This window comes from Hylobates moloch, unplaced genomic scaffold, assembly GCF_009828535.3.
Source record: "Hylobates moloch isolate HMO894 unplaced genomic scaffold, HMol_V3 SCAFFOLD_1, whole genome shotgun sequence".
Taxonomy (NCBI): Eukaryota; Metazoa; Chordata; class Mammalia; order Primates; family Hylobatidae; genus Hylobates; species Hylobates moloch.
Window position 1 is genome coordinate 46370167 of NW_026652276.1, and position 22339 is coordinate 46392505.

The following is a 22339-nucleotide window of genomic DNA, read 5'->3' on the forward strand; positions in this document are numbered from 1 at the left end:
AAATGAAGAAGTCATGATGGCAGGGGTGGGAATTATGGAAGGAATTACTATCGCAGACTACCCCTCAGCAACACTGCTGGGTGCTCAAGCTGCCAACGGCGGAAATTAACATAATGCTTCTGATACAGCAGCCATTTAGAGGGAATTGAATATTACATTGGCCCTCTTTCAGTATGGAAGCCAGCAGTGTTGTGTCTGCACCAAATGAATTTTTGTTTTCCCACACCAAGTTTCTGCCAATACTGTCATTCATTGACTTACTGAATGACTTACTCATTATCACAGTTTCCACACAACATTGCATATGCTAAGGAACTCACATTACAAGGGAAATAAGGCAGTTGACTGACACCTGTAATAGTAAAGGTCCTACTATGAATATTGACCTTAAACAAAGTGAATTGGCTTATATTGAAGATGAATTTGCTCTATCTGTGTGTGTTCATCTGTTCTCATGCTGCTAATAAAGACATGCCTGAGACCAAGTAATTTACAAAGGAAAGAGGTTTAATTGACTTACAGTTCCACATGGCTGAGGAGGCCTCACAATCATGGTGGAAAGTAAAAGAGAAGCAAAGTCACATCTTACATGGTGGCAGGCAGGAGAGCATTTGCAGAGGAACTCCCCTTTATAAAACCAGATCTCATGAGACTTACTCACTATCATGAGAACAGCACAGGAAAAACCCACCCCGATGATTCAATTACCTCCCACCAGGTCCCTCCTATGACACATAGGGATTATTACAATTCAAGGTGAGATTTGGGTGGGGACACAAACCATATCACTGTTGGAAGATAATAGGAGTTTGGGATGCAGTTCTAGAGTGTACATGGTATATGTTCTCTGTCCACTCCAGGCATATGGTTTCTCTCATAGGTAGAGTACATGGATCTGGGAATTAAAGAGTAAAAATAGAAGTGACATGTCTCACCAATTAACCATGTAATCTACTAACAACAATTTTGCTTCTCAACTTTTGGCTTTTCTAGACGACATCTAGTAGAGATTATCCTAACTAGATTAAGTAATCTCAGTGTCCAGGGGAGAAATACTTCTATATGAGGACATATTAATGGTTTCATTAAATGGGAAGTTCTTGATCTGCTCATTCCACCCTTTTACCTCTCTGTCTTTATAACTTTTCACTTTACTTACTCTGTTCCAGCCACACTGGCTACCTCCTCTTCTTCCTCCTTCCTCCTCCTCTTCCCCTTCTTCCTTTTCCCTCTTCCTCCTCTTCATCTTCTTCCTTCTTCCTCTTCTCCTTCTCCTTCTTTTCCTTCCTCCCCACCCTTCCTTCTTCTCAAATAACAAACACACTCTACCGGAGGGCCTTTGCACTGGTTGGACCCTCTTCCTGGAATGTGCTACCTCTAAATATCTGCGGTGCTAATGCTTTGCTTCCTTGATATATTTTCTCAAATACTACCTTTATAAAGAGGCTCACATCGAAAATCCTATTTGAAATTAACCCACCTTTGACTTCTTTGGCACTCCTTATCACTTCTTTCTTTTTTATAGCATCCATCATCTACCTTCCTATATAATTTATCAATATGATGTTTGTTATTTATTGTCTGTCTCCCCCGTGGAGGCTGGGATCTTTGTTTTGTCCACTGTTGTCACCCAAGCACTGAGAAAAGCCACTAACATGTATTAGCACTTGGTAAATGTTTGTTAAATGAGTAAATCAGTAATTGAGATTGGTGCTTGAATTATGGTTAATTCTAAGAATTCTGAATTTATTCTGGAAAACTTCTGAAAATTCAATTTTAGGCAAATGGGCCCTGAGATTTAGATTAATCCTAGAAATATATTGAATCTAAATGAAAGAATTTCTGCTCCTGATGAAGTCAAGGAATCTTAAAATTGTAAGGGGTTTAAAGTTCTACTCTGTCAACCCACATTTCCTTTCTTAAAGTGCAAAAGGTTTAATGAGGATCTTATCAATTTTCTGTTGTCCAGGGATTTTGCATTAGGAAATTTATGCCACCAGAAATTTACTAAGCAGGCTTGAGCTTGATTCCATTAAGTATACAAAACTGCATTATCTCTTTTTTTATTTTTTATGATTTTTTATTTTACTTTAATTTCGGGGATACATGTGCAGAACGTGCAGGTTTGTTACCTAGGTATACATGTGTCATGGTGGTTTGCTGCACCTATCAACTTGTCATCTAGGTTTTTTTTTTTTTTTTTTTTTTGCCATCTAGGTTTTAAGCCTTGCATGCATTAGGTGTTTGTCCTAATGCTTTCCCTCCTCTTGCCCCCAACCCCTGACAGGCCCCAGTGTGTGATATTTCCCTCCCTGTGTCCATGTGTTCTCATTGTTCAGCTCCCATTTATGAGTGAGAACATGCAGTGTTTGGTTTTCTGTTCCTGTGTTAGTTTGTTGAGAATGATGGCTTCCAGCTTCATCTATGTCCCCGCAAAGGACATGAACTCATTTTTTTAATGGCTGCATAGTATTCCATGGTGCATATGTGCCATATTTTCTTTATCCAGTCTATCATTGATGGGCATTTGGGTTGGTTCCAAGTCTTTGCTATTGTGAATAGTGCTGCAATAAACATACGTGTACTTGTGGCTTTACAGTAGAATGATTTATAATCCTTTGGGTATATACCTAGTAATGGGATTGCTGAGTCAAATGGTATTTGTGGTCCTAGATCCTTGAGGAATCGACACACTGTCTTCCACAATGGTTGAACTAATTTACACTCCCACCAACAGTGTAAAAGCGTTCCTATTTCTCCACAGCCTTTCCAGTATCTGTTGTTTCCTGACTTAATGGTTGCCATTCTAACTGGCATGAGATGGTATCTCATTGTGGTTTTGATTTGCATTTCTCTAATAACCAGTGATGATGAGCTTTTTTTCATATGTTTGTTGGCCACATAAATGTCTTCTTTTGAGAAGTGTGTGTTCATATCCTTCACCTACTTTTTGATGGGGTTGGTTTTTTTTTTAATTGGCTTAAGTTCCTTGTAGATTCTGGATATTAGCCCTTTGTCAAATGGATAGATTGCAAAAATGTTCTCTCATTCTGTAGGTTGCCTGTTCATTCTGATGATAGTTTATTTTGCTGTGCAGAAGCTCTTTAGTTTAATTATATCCCATTTGTCAATTTTGGCTTTTGTTGCCATTGCTTTTGGTGTTTTAGTCATGAAGGCTTTGCCCATGCCTGTATCCTGAATGGTATTGCCTAGGTTTTCTTTTTCTAGGGTTTTTATGGTTTTAAGTTTTACAATTAAGTCTTTAATCCATCTTGAGTTAATTTTTGTGTAAGGTGTAAGGAAGGGGTCCAGTTTCTGTTTTCTGCATATGGCTAGCCAGTTTTCCCAGCATCATTTGTTAAACAGGGATTTTTTTCCCAATTGCTTGTTTTTGTCAGGTTTGTCAAAGATCAGATGGTTGTAGATGTGTGGTGTGATTTCTGAGGTCTCTGTTCTGTTCCATTGGTCTATATCTCTGTTTTGGTACCAGTACCATGCTGTTTTGGTTACTGTAGCCTTGTAGTATAGTTTGAAGTCAGGTAGCGTGATGCCTCCTGCTTTGTTCTTTTTGGTTAGGATCGTCTTGGCTATCAGGGCTCTTTTTTGGTTCCATATGAAATTTAAAGTATTTTCTTCTAATTCTGCAAAGAAAGTCAATGGTAGCTTGATGAGAATAGCATTGAATCTATAAATTACTATGGTCAGTTTCATGATATTGATTCTTCCTATCCATGAGCATGGAATTTTTTTCCATTTGTTTGTGTTCTCTCTTATTTCCTTGAGCAGTGACAAAACCATATTTTCTATGAAGCTTCCCAGTAGCAGAAATGAGAAAGCTCTCTATGTACTCAAAGTTTCGGGCCCCTGATATCACATTCATTTGGTTTAGAAATGTAAACCTAGTAGATTGTAACTAGAGCTGAGATTCTGGTGGGTGGTTGCGAAGTAAAAGAAGACACTTAAAAATTGTCAGTCGGTGTTCTTTTAACCAAAAAAATGACAATTAATAATTCATTTCTTCCCCTGCAGGAGTCAGAAAGTAATTAAAGTGTAAAAGGAGTCATACTAAGATTCAAATTTCTAGTAGCTTCCTGTTACAACATCTTATTGCTATGTTCTGAGGACATAGCTATGAAGTACCAGCCTTCTATGACATAGAGGCTTCTACATTCCTTGACTTTCCCTGTATGAGCCCAGGTGTAGCTCAACCTGCATTTGCTCAAACACTCAACATGGAATGCCGACTCTGTACCAGGATTTGATGGCGATCCTTAGAGGAATTTAAAGTCAGTGTTATTTTACTATGATAAATACCTTTCTTGAAGGATGGAAGATTATAAAATGTTCATTTTAACTCCATAAAACATGGAGTGATGTAAATGCTTCATTTTCCCCTTTCACCAGATTCAATCCTTCCCCCCCTGCATTCTTTCCGACAGACAGTTTTGGGGTGAGGAGAAGGAAAGGGGGAGTAAAAGGGTCGCTTCAAGTATCTGTGTGTTTTAGACACCATATTAGTCACTTCAAATACATTATCTGATTTAGTCCTCATACCAATTTGAGAGAGGGCTCTTATCCCCATTTTCAAGATAATAAAAAAGGGACTCAGATTAAGCAAATGATCTAAGGTCACACAGGTAGTAGGGAATAGAGTGTGGACAGACCCCAGGTCTGTTCAACTTGGGCCCCTTTCTTTATCTGATACAGTCTTTATTATGTTCGTCTTCTCACTGGGAGAGAGAGTGAAGGTAGTTGAGTTGCCAGTCATAAGATGATTACTTTTATTTTAAAATCTTAAATCCATATACAAAGATACATAGATTATTGCCTATGTTCATTTAAAAGTAGCATATTTGGTTCAGAGTTACTAAGCTAATCTGGTTAAATAGGTTTGACCCTGTAAATTCAATAATAAAAAAAAAATTTACCTGAATGCTCTTTCCATGGTTTGTTGTTGTTTGTTTGTTTGTTATTTTGGCAATTATAATATTTAGCAAAAGGAATATACTGGTTTAAATAACTGAGTTTTTAGCTTTCAAATCTTAGATTAAGAATGGAAACATTGCAATAAATTTTTGGTTGAGAATAACAAATACTGTTCATGTGTGAAAGGAATTTTTTACATTTATTAGCCACAATTCAGCTTTTTTCCCCCAAACAAATACAGGCATACTTTTCCAGAAGGTGGCACTCTAAGAACACTGTTTTGATACTTGGATTTAGGCAGACAAGATGGCCTGAGTCTGTTATGCTGTGTGTGTGTGTGTGTGTGTGTGTGTGTGTGTGTGTGTGTGTGTGTGTGTGTGTGTGTGTGTGTGTGTGTGTGTGTGTGTGTGTGTGAATGTCTATTTGAAACATAAAAGAAGCATAATAAAATTCCTTTTAAAAATTATGCACCTTTAAAGATAAGTTGATCTAATTATATTACATGATTTATATATTCATGTTTTATTGAGAAAACAATAATGATAATTATTTTCTTTGATCAAATTGCTGTTTCCAAATTGCATTGTTGTAATCCAAAAAAAAGCAAAAATTATATCTTTCCTTTTCAGACACATTTAAAGTATGTTCACAAAAACATACTTTAGAGACTCCTGCAATCGAATAAAATTCCTATAGGAAAAAATTTACTGCTTACATTTTTGGTTATCTCTCAGTCATGGCTAAATACTAAAAATATCTAATTAGTTAATCTTGAAATTTAATATTTAGTTTTTAACAGTATTCTCGATTTAATTTCATATAAATTTTCTAAAATGCCCTGTTACATTAATAAATGTCTGGTGTATTTTCATGAGGTGTGCTACTTGGCGATTGAAATCTCTGTTGTGTTAGCACCTTTTTTGTTTTTTCAACACCTTCAAGCTTATTAAGTAAAGAACTTTCCTTACATTGTCAATGGTGTCAGTGGTGAACACTGACTTTGGAATTATAAGACCAAGAATAGACCCAGATGACATCAACCATGTGTTAAAGAAAAAAAACTAAAAAGAATTCTATTTCAACTATATCTAGGCTGTATTTTTATATGTATTTCTAAAGATTTTCGTAAACTCAGTGGTTACTGTTTGGAAATTTTGAGAAATCAATAAACTCTTTACTTTTTTAAAAATATGAGTTCTTTAAGATCAGCTTTTGGTTATAATTCTTATTTTGAATACATAGGATAAAAGAAAGCTCTTTTAAAAATATTTGATTGTGTTTGAATCACTTTAAAGCAAACAGCTCACAGTGACACTTTCAAGGGAGAATGTTCACCATGCCTTAAAGGTGGAACAGTCTGTCTCTAGAGAGTTCAGGAAGAGCACACCTTGAACTTGAGTCCTTCAGCAAGAAGTGTTATAAAGTAGTTCCAAGGGTCATTGTTTACAATGTAAGATCTTCTTAGAAAACTTTCTTCCTCATTTCCTCAACCCTTACTTTTTTCTGTAGTTATACAACAGGGATTCTGTTATGTTATTATTATTCATAACAAATTCAAAATAATAATTATAATGATGACTTATTGTTTAGAATTCTTTTCCTCAAGGAATAAAAGACAAAAGAAAATATCTCATACCAGTTTGTTTCCACTGTCCTCCTTGTGAGTTCAGGCAGTGTTCTCTCTCATTTTCTGTTTCTTACACTTCTCAACTTAGAATGAGAGTCGTTATGAACAGGGCTGAGGATTAAATCAATGTGACTTTTACAGAATCAAAGAGAGAGGCCAAGTAGACCTAGAATATGCAAGACTACTTTTAAAAAACAAATACTCCCCTTAAAATTTACATAACCTTTGTTTGATTACAAACATATAATCTCAAATATAATATGAATATAAATAGAGTTAGTATCTAACATTTTTGAATTGAGTGTTTTTTATTTTTATTTTTAGGACAAACATGTTCTGACAGTTGTAACCATTGACAGAATGCTGGAAAGGCTGAAAAAATCTAATGAACTTTTGGAGCTCATTCTTAAAGGACTTAATGAATATTTGGAAAAGAAACGCCTCTTTTTCCCCAGATTCTTTTTTTTGTCCAATGATGAACTTCTTGAGATACTCTCTGAGACTAAAGATCCCACTAGGTAAGTAATTTACATGTAGAATACATGACTAAATTTATCTGCTTAAACTTAATTTTTAGAACAAAGTAGAACATAACTATATAATCATGTTTATATAATAATTTTTCTATGAGAATGTTCCAAGTATTATATAATCAACTTTGGATAATTATTAAGAATGTAACTAGTATCACTGAATGAACCGTGGAATCGTTTTCTTTTTTTGTTTGTTTGTTTTTGAGATGGAGTTTCACTCTTGTTTCCCAGGCTGAGTGCAGTGGCGGACCTTGGCTCACTGCTACCTCCGCCCCCCAGGTTCAAGTGATTCTCCTGCCTCAGCTTCCCGAGTATCTGGGATTACAGGCGTGCACCACCATGCCCAGCTGATTTTGGTACTTTTAGTAGAGATGGGGTTTCACCATGTTGGCCAGGCTGGTCTTGAACTCCCGATCTCAAGTGATCCACCCTTCTTGGCCTCCCAAAATGCTGGGATTACAGGTGTGAGCCACCGCGCCTGGCCAGATTTCTTAACTTATCACATCTTACAGATTTTTCAGAACATGACTCTTTCACAGCACATTCAGAATAAAAGCCACTGCTCTCATGATGGTTTGCGATGCCCCACGCAGATTTTCCTTCCCCTGTTATCCTTCCTATTCATCTCCTAGTAGTCTTCTTGCTCACTCTGCATGCAGTCCACTAGCCTTTTTGCAATGCCCTGGTTAAAGGGGCATCCTCCTTTCTCAGTGTACTGTTCTCATGCCTGAGATGCTCCTTACCCAAATGTCCATCACATTTCTTCCTTTACCTCCTATAAGTCTTTGTGGAAATCTGGTTAAACATCTGTCATTCAGGGAGGCCCTCCCTGACTACTATATTTAAAAAGGCAGCTCCCTCCATGCTCAACTTGCCCTCTTTCCTGGACTTACTTTCCTTGCCTCATTTTCCTTCTGCATACTTGTTATCATCTGGCCTACTCTGTAATTTACTTATTTGTTAATGGCATGTCTTCCTCTAGCAGAATATAAGCTCCACCATGGTAGAGATTTTTCTACTATTTTTTTCCCACTGCTGATTCCCCAATCTTTAGAAGAGCATCTGATATAAAGTAAACAGTGAATAGAAATTTGTTAAACAAATTTGTTAATTTTGTAACTTGTGCCTTCAAAGTAGGGGATATGTAATCTAAACAAAAGGTAAATTTAGACTCAGATTTCTATCTGAGTTTTTATACTCTGCTTCTTTTTGCCCATTTGAAAGATGAATGCAACGGGTTATTGGTAGTGTGCCAAAAGATGAGTTGTGTCAGTCCCATCTGTATTACATTGAATAGACTAATAGTTGGATACTGTCAACGCAGTTGATTTAGTAAACTGTAAAGTACATAAGTTACTAAATGTAGTCCACAATTTTCAAGCAGTCTCTGAAGATCCCAGTTGAAATGGCTACTTTTGTGCATTTGAAGGTTCTTCAGATTGATGTATTTATCTGTTAGTCAAGATTGGTTTTCTCCTTATGTTACCTTTAGCATCTTTTAATTCATTGTATTGAAGACAAAGCCTCGTGGTTGTCTCTGTAGCTCTTACTATAATTGTAATTTTACAGATGTTTTGTGATTATTCAGTTAATACTGACATCTCAATGGACTATATAATGCATGTAGGCAGAGCTTGTGTTGTTTGTTTGTTTGTTTGTTTGTTTGGGGGGGTTTCTGGTTTTTGCACAGCATTTCATTCCCAGCAGCACCTAGCACAGGTCTAACACTGCACATTTATGAACTTTAAACGAAGAACACTGGAATGTAAGGAATTGTTTTAACTTGGTTAATTATCTTAAAAATGTTTTTCCTGACAGGGTGCAACCTCACTTGAAGAAATGTTTTGAAGGAGTTGCAAAGGTAGAATTTACGGAAACTTTAGACATTACTCACATGAAGAGCAGCGAAGGAGAGGTTGTAGAACTCATAGAGATTGTTTCAACAGCCAAAGCCAGAGGTCAAGTGGAGAAGTGGTTGGTTGAATTAGAGAGAGTTATGATTAACTCCATCCACAAGGTAGCCAATTATACTTATGATTTTTAGAAAAGGATGTTAGAATACGAATGTTATTAGAAATATACATTGATAAATGTACTGTTATTTAAACAGAAATGGAGGCATGGAATTACCAATTCAAATGTGATAGATAACTTGAAGGCAAAGAGATGCTCTATGATAGTAATTTTGTAGTGACTCACTGGAAAAGTGGGACAAAATACCATCCATACAACAAAACACTTGGGTTTGAGTAATGCATCTGCTCATTTCTTGTGGCCACATGCTAGTGCTTTCATCATTAATTAGATACACTTTGTTCTGTGCAATCTATCTTTAGTCTTGCCTTGGAAGCACCTCTCTACATGATCACATCAATCTCCTTGACATGTATGAATCTATCTTTTTGTTTGGTGTATATATAAAATGCATACAAAATGTTAGAAAATAATGTATGCTTCCTACAATTAATAGCAACTTCATATTTTCCACATTTCCTAAAACATACTGTCACCTCAATCATTTGTGATTACTTTTGTTAGTAGAGAATTTCAAGGCACACCAATAAATGAAGATTGAGCACTCAGTTTTTTTTACTATAATGTGAGCTTAGCATTCAAGTTTTTAGTCAAGAATAAAAATAATGATGGAGCAAAGGAACGGAAGGGGAGTATAATTAATTTAAAATTTTTATTTTTTTTTTTATTATACTTTAACTTTTAGGGTACATGTGCACAACATGCAGGTTTGTTACATATGTATACATGTGCCATGTTGGTGTGCTGCACCCATTAACTCGTCATTTACGTCAGGTATATCTCCTAATGCTATCCCTCCCCCCACTCCCCACCCCACAACAGGCCCTGGTGTGTGATGTTCCCCTTCCTGTGTCCATGTGTTCTTATTTTTCAATTCCCACCTATGAGTGAGAACATGTGGTGTTTGGTTTTTTGTCCTTGGGATAGTTTGCTGAGAATGATGGTTTCAAGTTTCATCCATGTCTCTACAAAGGACATGAACTCATCATTTTTTATGGCTGCATAGTATTCCATGGTGTATATGTGCCACATTTTCTTAATCCAGTCTATCATTGTTGGACATTTCGGTTGGTTCCAAGTCTTTGCTGTTGTGAATAGTGCCACAATAAACATAAGTGTGCATATGTCTTTATAGCAGCATGATTTATAATCCTTTTGGTATATACCCAGTAATGGGATGGCTGGGTCAAATGGTATTTCTAGTTCTAGATCCCTGAGGAATCGCCACACTGACTTCCACAATAGTTGAACTAGTTTACAGTCCCACCAACAGTGTAAAAGTGTTCCTATTTCTCCACATCCTCTCCAGCACCTGTTGTTTCCTGACTTTTTAATGATCGCCATTCTAACTGGCATGAGATGATATATCATTGTGGTTTTGATTTGCATTTCTCTGATGGCCAGTGATGATGAGCGTTTTTTTCATGTGTCTTTTGAAGAAGTTGAATCTCTGAATAGACCAATAACAGGCTCTGAAATTGAGGCAATAATTAATAGCTTACCAACCAAAAAAAGTCCAGGACCAGATGGATTCACAGCCAAATTCTACCAGAGGTACAAGGAGGAGCTGGTACCATTCCTTCTGAAACTATTCCAATCAATAGAAAAAGAGGGAATCCTCCCTAACTCATTTTATGAGGCCAGCATCATCCTGATACCAAAGCCTGGCAGAGACACAACAAAAAAAAGAGAATTTTAGACCAATATCCCTGATGAACATTGATGCAAAAATCCTCAGTAAAATACTGGCAAACCGAATCCAGCAGCACATCAAAAAGCTTATCCACCATGATCAAGTAGGCTTAATCCGTGGGATGCAAGGCTGGTTCAACATACGAAAATCAATAAACGTAATCCAGCATATAAACAGAACCAACGACAAAAACCACATGATTATCTCAATAGATGCAGAAAAGGCCTTTGACAAAATTCAACAACCTTCATGCTAAAAACTCTCAATACAGTAGGTATTGATGGGATGTATCTCAAAATAATAAGAGCTATCTGTGACAGACCCACAGCCAATATCATACTGAATGGGCAAAAACTGGAAGCATTCCCTTTGAAAACTGTCACAAGACAGGGATGCCCTCTCTCACCACTGCTATTCAACATAGTGTTGGAAGTTCTGGCCAGGGCAATCAGGCAGGAGAAGGAAATAAAGGGTATTCAAGTAGGAAAAGACCCTGTTTGCAGATGACATGATTGTATATCTAGAAAACCCCACCATCTCAGCCCAAAATCTCCTTAAGCTGATAAGCAACTTCAGCAAAGTCTCAGGATACAAAATCAATGTACAATATCACAAGCATTCTTATACACCAATAACAGACAAACAGCCAAATCATGAGTGAACTCCCATTCACAATTGCTTCAAATACCTAGGAATCCAACTTACAAGGGATGTGAAGGACCTCTTCAAGGAGAACTACAAACCACTGCTCAATGAAATAAAAGAGGATACAAACAAATGGAAGAACATTCCATGCTCATGGGTAGGAAGAATCAATATTGTGAAAATGGCCATACTGCCCAACGTAATTTATAGATTCAATGCCATATCCATCAAACTACCAATGACTTTCTTCACAGAATTGGAAAAAACTACTTTAAAGTTCATATGGAACCAAAAAAGAGCCCGCATTGCCAAGCCAATCCTAAGCCAAGAGAATAAAGCTGGAGGCATCACAATACCTCACTTCAAACTATACTCCAAGGCTACAGTAACCAAAATAGCATGGTACTGGTACCAAAACAGAGATATAGACCAATGGAACAGAACAGAGCCCTCAAATAATGCCACACATCTATAACTATCTGATCTTTGGCAAACCTGACAAAAACAAGCAATGGGGAAAGGATTCCCTATTTAATAAATGGTGCTGGGAAAACTGGCTATCCATATGTAGAAAGCTGAAACTGGATCCCTTCCTTACACCTTATACAAAAATTAATTCAAGATGGATTAAAGACTTAAATGTTAGACCTAAAACCATAAAAACCCTAGAAGAAAACCTAGGCAATACCATTCAGGACGTAGACATGGGCAAGGACTTCATGTCTAAAACACCAAAAGCAATGGCAACAAAAGCCAAAATTGACAAATGGGGTATAGTTAAACTAAAGAGCTTCTGCTCAGCAAAAGAAACTACCATCAGAGTGAACAGGCAACCTACAGAATGGGAGAAAACTTTTGCAATCTACTCATCTGACCAAGGGCTAATATCCAGAATCTACAATGAACTCAAACACATTTACAAGAAAAAAACAACCCCATCAACAAGTGGGTGAAGGATATAAACAGACACTTCTCAAAAGAAGACATTTATGCAGCTAAATTTTTATTTTTTAAAATATCTTTTAGATTCAGGGGTACATGTGCAGGTTTGTTACATAGATATATCGTGTGATTCTGAGGTTTGAGGAGTGATTGATCCCTCACCCAGGTACTGAGCATAGTACCCAACAGTATATCAATCTTGACCCCTCTCTTCCTCCTCCTTGTAGTAGTCCCCAGTGTCTATTGTTGCCATTCCCATCTGTGACCATGAGTACCTAAGGTTTAGTTTCCACTTACTTATAAGTGGGAACATGTGGTATTTGATTTTCTGTTCCTGTGTTAATTTGCTTAGGATAATGGTCTCCAGCTGCATCCATGTTGCTGCAAAGAACATAATTTCATTATTTTTGTGGCTGCGTAGTATTATATGGTGTATATTTATCACATTTTCTTAATCCAGGCCACCATTGGTGGCACCTAGGTTGATTCCATGTCTTTGCTATTGTGAATACTGCTCCAGTGAACATATGAGTATATGTGTCTTTTTGGTAGAACAATTTATTTTCTTGTGGATATATACTCAGTAATGTGGTTGCTGGGTTGAATGGTAGTTCTGTTTTAAGTTCTTTGAGAAATCTCCAAACTGTTTTCCACAGCTGAACTAACTTACAATCCCACCAATAGTGTATAAGCCTTCCCTGTTCTCTGCAGCCTTATCAGCATTTTTTGTTTTTTGACTTTTTAGTAATAGCCATTCTGAGTGGGGTGAGATGATATCTCATTTTGGTATTGATTTATATTTTCTGATGATTAGTGATGTGGAGCATTTTTCATGTTTATTGGCCACTAGTATGTCTTCTTTTGAGAAGTATCTATTCATGTCTGCTGCTCATTTTCTTTTCTTTTTTTGAGACGGAGTCTCGCTCTGTCACCAGGCTGGAGTGCAGTGGTGCAATCTCTTCTCACTGCAACCTCCATCTCCTGGATTCAAGCAATTCTCCTGCCTCAGCTCCTGAGTGGCTGGGACTACAGGCGTGTGCCACCATGCACAGCTAATTTTTGTGTGTTTAGTAGAGACGGGGTTTCACCGTGTTGGCCAGGATGGTCTCAATCTCTTGACCTCCTGATCCGCCTGCCTTGACCTCCCAAAGTGCTGGGATTACAGGCGTGAGCCACCGCACCTGGCCTGCTGCCCATTTTTTAATTGGGTTGTTTTTTGCTTGTTCAGTTGTTTAAGTTCCTTATAGAATCTGGATATTAGACCTTGGTCAGATACATAGTTTGTGAATGTTTTCTCACAGCCTATAGGTTGGCTGTTTACTCTGTTGATAGTTTCTTTTGCTGTGCCAAAGCTCTTCAGTATAATTAGTTCCCACTTGTCAATTTTTGTTTTTGGTGCAATTGCTTTTGAGAACTTAGTCATAAATTCTTTCCCAAGGCCAGTGTCTAGAATAGTGTGTCCTAGGTTTTCTTCTAGGATTCTTATAGTTTGTAGTCTTACCTTTAAATATTAATCCATCTTGAGTTAATTTTTATATATGTTGAAAGTTAGGGGGTAAAGTTTCATTCTTCTTCATATGGCTAGCCAGCTATTTAAGCACCATTTATTGAATAGGGAGTCCTTTCTCCACTGCTTATTTTTGTTGACTCTGTCAAAGAGCAGATGGGTATAGGTGTGCACCTTTATTTCTGGGCTCCCTATTTTGTTCCATTAGTCTGTGTGCCTGTTTTTGTACACATACCGTGCTGTGTTGGATATGATAGCCTTATAATATACTTTGAAGTTGGCTAATGTATTGCTTCTGGCTTTGTTCTTTTTGCTTAGAATTTCTTTGGCTATTCAGGCTCTTGTGGTTCCATGTGAATTTTAGAATGATTTTTTCCAGTTCTGTGAAAAATGATGTTGGTAGTTTGATAGGAATAGTGTTGAATTTGTAGGTTGCTTTGGGCAGTATGAACATTTTAATGATACTGATTTTTCAAATCCATGAGCATGGAATATTTTTCTGTTTGTGTCATCTGTGATTTCTTTCAGTAGTATTTTGTAGTTCTCCTTGTAGAGATCTTTCACCTCCATGGTTAGATGAATTCCTAGGTATTTTGTTTTTGTTTGTGGCTATTGTGAATGGGATTGCATTCTTGATTTGGCTCTCAGCTTGAACTTTATTGGGGTATAGAAACGTTACCGATTTTTGTACATTGATTTTATATCCTGAAGCTTTACTGAAGTCATTTATCAGCTCCAGGAGTCTTTTGGTGGGGTCTTTGAGGTTTTCTAGGTATAGAATCATATTGCCAGTGAAGAGGGATTGTTTGACTTCTTCTTTTCCTATTTGGATACCTTTTATTTCTTTCTCTTGCCTGATCGCTCTGTCTAGGACTTCCAATTAATTTATATTTAAATTAATGTGTCAGACTCTCCCACAAATGTGTTGGAAAAATTCATTGGAATCTAAATGTTCAGTGTTATCACTGTTTCTTTCTCTTCTTAATGTTTCTTTCTCTTAAATATGGCTTTAATGCTTGCCTACACAATATTTTCCAGAAAATGTAAAATCTTTTGGACAGGTCTGATTTTCACCCTATTTGAATTATGTTACAATGAATGTACTTATGCATATATCTGGTTTCTTTGAATTTTAATTTTTGTATAATAATGGCCCATGTGTAGGTTTACTGAAAGAAGATGAGTTTTCATAGGCATTGATAAATATTGACACATAGTGTTACTGTTTTTGTAACCATTGGCAATATTAATACATTCCACTTTGGCCACTCTTTAGCAGCATTGAATTGGCTCATATGATTTGCTAATTGGTGTAGTATAGAGTAATAAGTCATTATTTTATGTATACCTGATAATATTTCAACTACTCTTTTAATTTTGATTGTCAAAGTACTTGGAGAAAATATTTTGGTTGCCATTTCAGAGCATTAAGATAGGGTGGCAAGAAGTCGTATAGGATATGCAGGCATAAAAAAGAATGGAATCATGTCCTTTGTAGCAACATAGATGGAGCTGGACTCCATAATCCTTTAATCCTAAACAAATCAACACAGGAACAGAAAACCAAATACCACGTGTTCTCACTTATAAGTGGGAGCTAAACATTGAGCACACATGGACATAAACATGGCAACAATAGACACTCTAGACCTCTAGATGGGGAGAGAAGAAAGGGGAGCATGAATTTAAAAACTGACTATTGGGCACTATGCTCACTACCTTGGTGCAATATGCCCATATAACAAACCTGCACATATACCCCCTGTATCTAAAATAAAAGTTGAAAAATACAAAAAATAAAGTTTAAAAAATGTGATGTAGAAAGTAAGTATCTTTTAAAAATCTTCCTGAATAAGTTTGTGTTGACAAAATATGCAAGCAAGTGCAGTATACAATTCTACAAATAGGAGATATGTGTGTTACTGTGTTGTGCTATGTGTGTTTGCATGCTTGAAAGGCCACTACATATATATATTCTCTCTCTATATATATCATATATAATATGGTAAACATAGATATAATAATAGACTTTACATATAATTTGTGGAACTTTATATAATCATTTTTCTCCTCATCTAACTATATAGAAATCCCTTTTTGTGATCCAGATTTCAGTGTCTTTCTCTTGTTCTCCCCACAGTGTCCTCCTAGAGCACATATTTTCTCTAACTTCTTGGCACTCCTCAGCTGCGCCTTTCTTATTTATTTATTTATTTATTTATTCATTTATTTGCTTCTCTCATCCCTCAGCTGTCCATTTTCACCTGCCCTTTCCGTGGCTTCTTCTGCTCTTAAAAATGTCTTTATTATCAACACCTAGCACTCTGCCCTTTATCATTGTTCCATTCTATAAATATCCCAGCAAGACTAGAAATCCAGAATGGTTTAACCATCCTATTTCTCAGAAAAATCTAAGAAACCTTTTCTGAAATTCAAACATTAAAATACATACCACCTCACAGACATCACTATTTTTGGTTGATGCATGTAACAGACTAGTGTGTTTCCCACCGCTGGCTGGTAGAAAAAGTAGATGTATCAGTCCACTGAACATAGGTAGTGAAGTACAAAATTAGACTTCCTGACTTTATAGCCCTCAACTCTCCATGAATGAATTGTACATCTGTCTCTGTCATCATTGCCTTGGGCTTCAGACTACAGGATTGAGAGGGAGTGAGGCCTGGAAACACAGGAGTAACTTGAGAAAGATTGTGTGATGCCCAGGTGTGCATGTGTACAGGCATATGGCTAAGTGGAGATCTGATTAAATTAAAAGACAATCATCTATAAATTTGATGGATCTCATTTTGGAATTATTTGAATTTGTATTTTGCAGTAAAATTGCTCATGCTTGTTCAATCCAAATGTATCTAGGATGTCTTTGGCTGAAATTATTCAAATGAATATTTGATACCATATGGTTCACACAAATTGATAGTACATCAGGAAAATAAAATGTTATGTAATATGTTTGCCTTGCTCATAGATATGTGATTAAACTTGAATATAAATAGTTGTAATCACATGGTTTAAGTGAGTCTTACATAAATATCTAAGAATGTTGTAAAACATTGAGCAGTATGAGTTAATCTAGTTTAGGAGTTTAGCTCTCAATTGTATAACTTGTTCAGGAAATGGTTAATATTTAGCATATTCTTTTTTGATTAGGTAATTGGAGATGCAATTTTTGCCTACACAAAATATGAACGAATTAACTGGGTAAGGGATTGGCCTGGACAGACTGTTCTTTGTGTATCCCAAATCTTTTGGACGAAAGAAGTACAAACAGCTATTCCAATGGGGATAGAGGTAAGCTTTTATTAACCCTCAGGTTTTTTTTAAGCATTTTTTCAATAGTATTATTGCCAGAATACACTTATTTTAAAAACTAAAATAAATACAGTTCACTTAAAAATCTACTTTATGCTGCAAGCCAAATTACAGATTTTTAAAATAAAAATTGCACATAACAAATATGTAGGAAAAATTTATACCAATAATTTCAAAATTTATGTTTAAATCATGTTTATTCACAATATATAAAAGTCAATGATACTTGAACCTCAATCTTGTTTTTATATACATTTTATGCCTTTAAAAATAGAGTGATAGTGGGACTAAGAAAGTGATAATGGGACTCGTAAAGATTAGCAGGAAATAAAGTAACAGTATTCTCTTTTATACCTTGAGTAAAACTACCCTATATAGATAAGGCTCCAGTTGACTTACTGTGACTGTTTTTACTTCTAATGTATTGATTTTGAATACATAATAATTGTGAATGTTTAAATGATGCCTAGTATTAAATATGTAAATATTCTAATATTGGATATATTAATTTAATATTAGTTAGATTGTAACTGTTAATGAAAAACTAAAATTACATTCATTGCAGCAGTTCTATCATTGAGACAGGATTTTAAGCGAGTCAACTTTCAGTTGACTGAGGGGTCAACTGGAACCTAGCAAATATAGATCTGCAGTTTAAAATCATGATTGTTGAATATGTTTTTGACATGGAATTTGAAATGTCTTTAACTTTAAGGTGTTGTTGAATAGGGGTTTGAGAAGGATGCATGTTCTCTGTAGACAGATTCCAAAGAGTCAGAGACTGAGTGGCACATGTTTAATTCACTCCAACTTACCAACAGCTCACCTAGTTCTCCTCTACAAGAAGAAATAGGGTGTAGAACAGGAAGTCAAAGAGTTTTCAGGAAAAGGTCTTTCTACATGAAAAGCAGGGCATTGGGGCATAAGAGTATCCCTAATAGTAGTAAGCCCGAGTTTACTTTTGGGCCCTTGGGTGTCTCTCCCCATGTGTATTTTTCCTTTTTCCTCAGTGACTCCAGAGAATTCATTTTGTCTTTCTACTTTTAAGCTGCCACTCACCAACCACCGCACTCAGAGGGATTTCTCCAAGGTGGGCCACCAGGGACGTGCAGCCTCCTGGGATCTCCCTGCTTGTGGTTGAACATGGGTGGGACAGAAGTTTATTTTTTGCTACTGAAGAAGAAAATTAATAGCAAATTAACCATGTAAATAATAGAAATGAAATAGTGTTTAGGCACCAAACCTTTGAAAACTGATCTTTCTTAAAAATAATAATAAAAAAAGATGAAGTATTTCAGGAAACAAGAAAAGTGCCCCTTGGGGAAACAACTTGCAGTCCTCATCTCTGTCTTTTAAACTTTTTCTCATTCTTGGGAACCTTCATTTTTAGTTTCATTGCTGCCACTTAGCAATGGCTGTAACAGAGTGAAATAAACTCCTTGGTGCACAGTTTTATTAAATGTTTTTAAAGTAGAAAAAGCAGCCACTGGAGCATATTGGTACGTCTCTTAAGGACAGTGTTTTTCGTTGACTATAATTTTTTGTCTTTTTTAACTTACTCATTAGATTTACCTACCAGAAAAGAGAATCAAGCCTGGCTCTTCAGAACTGGCTTTAGCTTATTATAAACTGATATGTTCAATGTTTTGTTTATTAGCATTTTTATATTTCAAGAAGCACAAACCCCTTTCAGAAAGCTTATGTGAGAGGACTAGAGGGGCTCATAGGATCTAAACAGGAGCAGTCGGAATCAGGACCTCAAGGCTGTATTGTGCTGTGATCTCTCTCTTGCCCTCTCTCTCTCTCTGTCTCTTTTTTTTTTTTTTTTTTTTTTTTTTTTGAGACGAAGTCTCACTCTGTCACCCAGGCTGGAGTGCAATGGCATGATCTTGGCTCACTGCAACCTCCACCTCCCAGGTTCAAGCTATTCTCCTGCCTCAGCCTCCCGAGTAGCTGGGATCACAGGCACATGCCACCACACCCAGCTAACTTCTTATATTTTTGCTAGAGATGGGGTTTCACCATGCTGGCCAGGCTAGTCTCAAACTCCTGACTTCAAGTGATCCACCCGCCTTGGCCTCCCAAAGTGCTGGGATTATAGACCACCACACCCAGCTGTGGTCTGTCTTTTGTTGTTGCTTTCTGTCTCTATTGGCTCTGGTAGGCTTTATTCTGTAGAGCAGAAGACAGCTTGTAGTTACTTTAGATTGGCATATCCACAGCCTACCAAGCCTAGTGAAGAGCACTTTTTCTTTCAATCTATATAGCATTCCCCAGGAAGAACTATGATTGGCTCTGGTTTAGTCACACATCCCCTCCTTCATATTGCCATGGAGAGTGGGCAATATGATTGACAGCTCCAACAAAACCACAGAGAATAGAGAAGAAATAGAAAAGGAAAGGATAGTGAGTAGACACAAATTACATATATCCGTTATACGTGGCCTGATTGGTCTTGTTTACCTAGTATCTTTGTAGTCAGAAAAACAAATTATTTTTAAATTGTGTTACATGGAAAGTTGTGATCAAAATGCAGAAAATAATCTGTATATATACTGGTTCAGAATGTTTTGTTCAAAATAATTTTGATCACATTGGAAAATCGTATCTTATTTTCTTTTCTTTCAGGCTCTTGAGCAATACTTGGAAACATGTAACAGACAAATTGATGATATTGTCACTTTGGTGCGTGGCAAATTGTCCAAGCAGAATCGCGTAACTCTGGGAGCACTTGTGGTACTGGATGTCCATGCTAGAGATGTCCTTTCATCACTTGTAAAAAAAAATATTAGTGATGACTCTGACTTTGAATGGTTAAGTCAGCTTAGGTACTATTGGCAAGTAAGTAATATCACTGAATGTTATATTACACAGCAATTTCAGCTCGTAGTTTTAAATTTGTGCTTGCTTGCTCACATGGGAAATAGTAGCAGTAATCTGGGATCTTTTGCTGATGGCAGACTATACCCAAATAAGCATTTCTTTATATTGAAGATTAAGTTGCTGGTAACTGTATCATCTGTATTGATATCTGTATCCTTATCTATATACAAATGTATAGTTATATATAAACATATATACATATATAGATACACGAAAATCCTGAGTAATTATCAAAAATTACTCATTTTAAATGAGTTGCTAGGCTTGCTCAATCTGCAAAATGTTGGGACTAGTCAGTTTAAAAAATTGTGTTTTTAGGTTCTTGATGCATCTAAAGGATGTATGAATCAAACTCTTTCAGTCTGATTTAGTCATTAAAGTTTCTTCTCATTGCTGGGCATGGTGACTCATGCCTGTAATCCTGGCACTTTGGGAGGCCAAGGCAGGCAGATCACTTGAGGTCAGGAGTTCAAGACCAGCCTGGCCAACATGGTGAAACCCCATCTCTACTAAAAATACAAAAATTAGCTGGGCACGTGGTGGGGTGTGCTTGTAGCCCCAGCTACTTGAGGACTGAGGTGGGAGAATTGCTTGAATCCCAGGAGGCAGAGGTTGCAGTGAGCTGAGATTGCGCCACTGCACTCCAGCCTGGGTGACAGAGTGAGACCCTGTCTCAGAAAAAAAAAAAAAAAAAAAAAAAAAATTCCTCTAATTGATCAGTTGAAGAAGCCAGAAACATGGTTTTTACCAGGGCATCCAGGTGGTTGGTGATGGTAGTCATGATGGGGAATGCAAGCAGGGCAGGAACAGTTAGTAAAGTGGGCAAGATAGGGCCTGTTGGGTGTGGGCAGAGACAGGTGCATAGTTTTCATCATATAGGCTTTTGTGGAAGTCTTGGGAGGTATGGGGTGGGAGGAGAGAAGAAGTGAGAACTAGCGTCCTGGGAAAGAAATTGAGGGGCAGTGTATTTAGTACTGAGCTAGAAGCTCAGATGGCGGAATCATTTCAGATGCCAGATCCTCTTGTTATCAGATGTATAACCTCGGGGAAGTTACTTATTCTCTTTAAGCATCAATTTCTTCATCTGTTAAATGATGAGTAATATCTACTCTATTGTTAACACAAGATGATTAAAAATATGGAAGAGGTAAGGGACAAATACTAAAATATTTTATGGGAAAAATTAAAGCCAGTGACTTCAATTATTCATCCATGGAAACTAGATATTTAATTCTGCCATGGAATCAAATGACACCTGAAAAGTGAACTTTAAAGATGTGTATATTATGGTTATTGCGTATTAAAGAGCTTGAGATTTCATATTATTTACAATTTTGTTGTTTAACTTCATTTTATCTGATTTATCCTAGGAAAATCATTTAGAAACAAAAATGATCAATGCTGGTTTGCGATATGGATATGAATATCTGGGTAATTCCCCGAGGCTGGTTATTACACCACTCACGGATAGATGTTACAGGTAAACTCTTTAATTTAAGGATCTATTGGAAATAACTTTCACTGACCCCTATACCACTATCTATTTAAAAATACCGAATTGTCTTCCATACTGTTAATTTAGCCTGTGTTATTTTTTCTTAGACCCTTAATTTTCCTCTCAGGTTTGTCTTCATTTTCTCTTTCTCTGCTGGCTTCCTCCTCTCAATACTAGGGCTCTCAGTATTAGTAGGTGTCACTTGTTGTTGACACTGTCCATCCCTCCTTTCTTCCTGAAACTTTCTGACTTTTCCTTGGATCATTTGAGTCATTTTATTGTTCCCTTGAAACACTGAATTTTCTTTTTAAAATTGATATTTTTATTATTTCAGTAGGTTTATGGGGAACAGGTGGTGTTTGGTTACCTGGATAAGTTCTTTAGTGGTGATTTCTGAGATTCTGGTGCACTCATCACCTAAGCAATGTCCACTGTACCCAATGTGTAGTCTTTTATCCCGCACCCCACTCCCACCCTTCTCCCCAAGTCCCTAAAGTCCATTGTGCGTTATTAGGCCTTGTGTTCTCATAGCTTAGCTCCCACTTTTAAGTGAGAACATACGATGTTTGGTTTTCCATTCCTGAGTTACTTCACTTAGAGTAACAGTCTTCAACTCCATCCAGGTTGCTGTGAATGTTATCATTTCCTTCCTTTTTATGGCTGAGTAGTATTCCATGGTGTGTGTGTGTGTGTGTGTGTGTGTGTGTGTGTGTGTGTGTGTGTG

The 22339-nt window shown here is 36.8% G+C and overlaps 1 protein-coding gene across 1 annotated transcript in view; it reads left to right on the top strand.

Annotated features, from left to right (window-relative positions):
* The window catches only part of DNAH7 (dynein axonemal heavy chain 7), a 330709-nt gene that overhangs the window by 118248 nt on the left and 190122 nt on the right, over window positions 1-22339 (top strand). The window contains exons 19-23 of the mRNA XM_032755099.2: window positions 6878-7071; window positions 8905-9103; window positions 17076-17216; window positions 19866-20078; window positions 21491-21600. Coding sequence (XP_032610990.2) covers window positions 6878-7071; window positions 8905-9103; window positions 17076-17216; window positions 19866-20078; window positions 21491-21600 — 857 coding nt within the window. The remainder of the gene's footprint in view (window positions 1-6877; window positions 7072-8904; window positions 9104-17075; window positions 17217-19865; window positions 20079-21490; window positions 21601-22339) is intronic.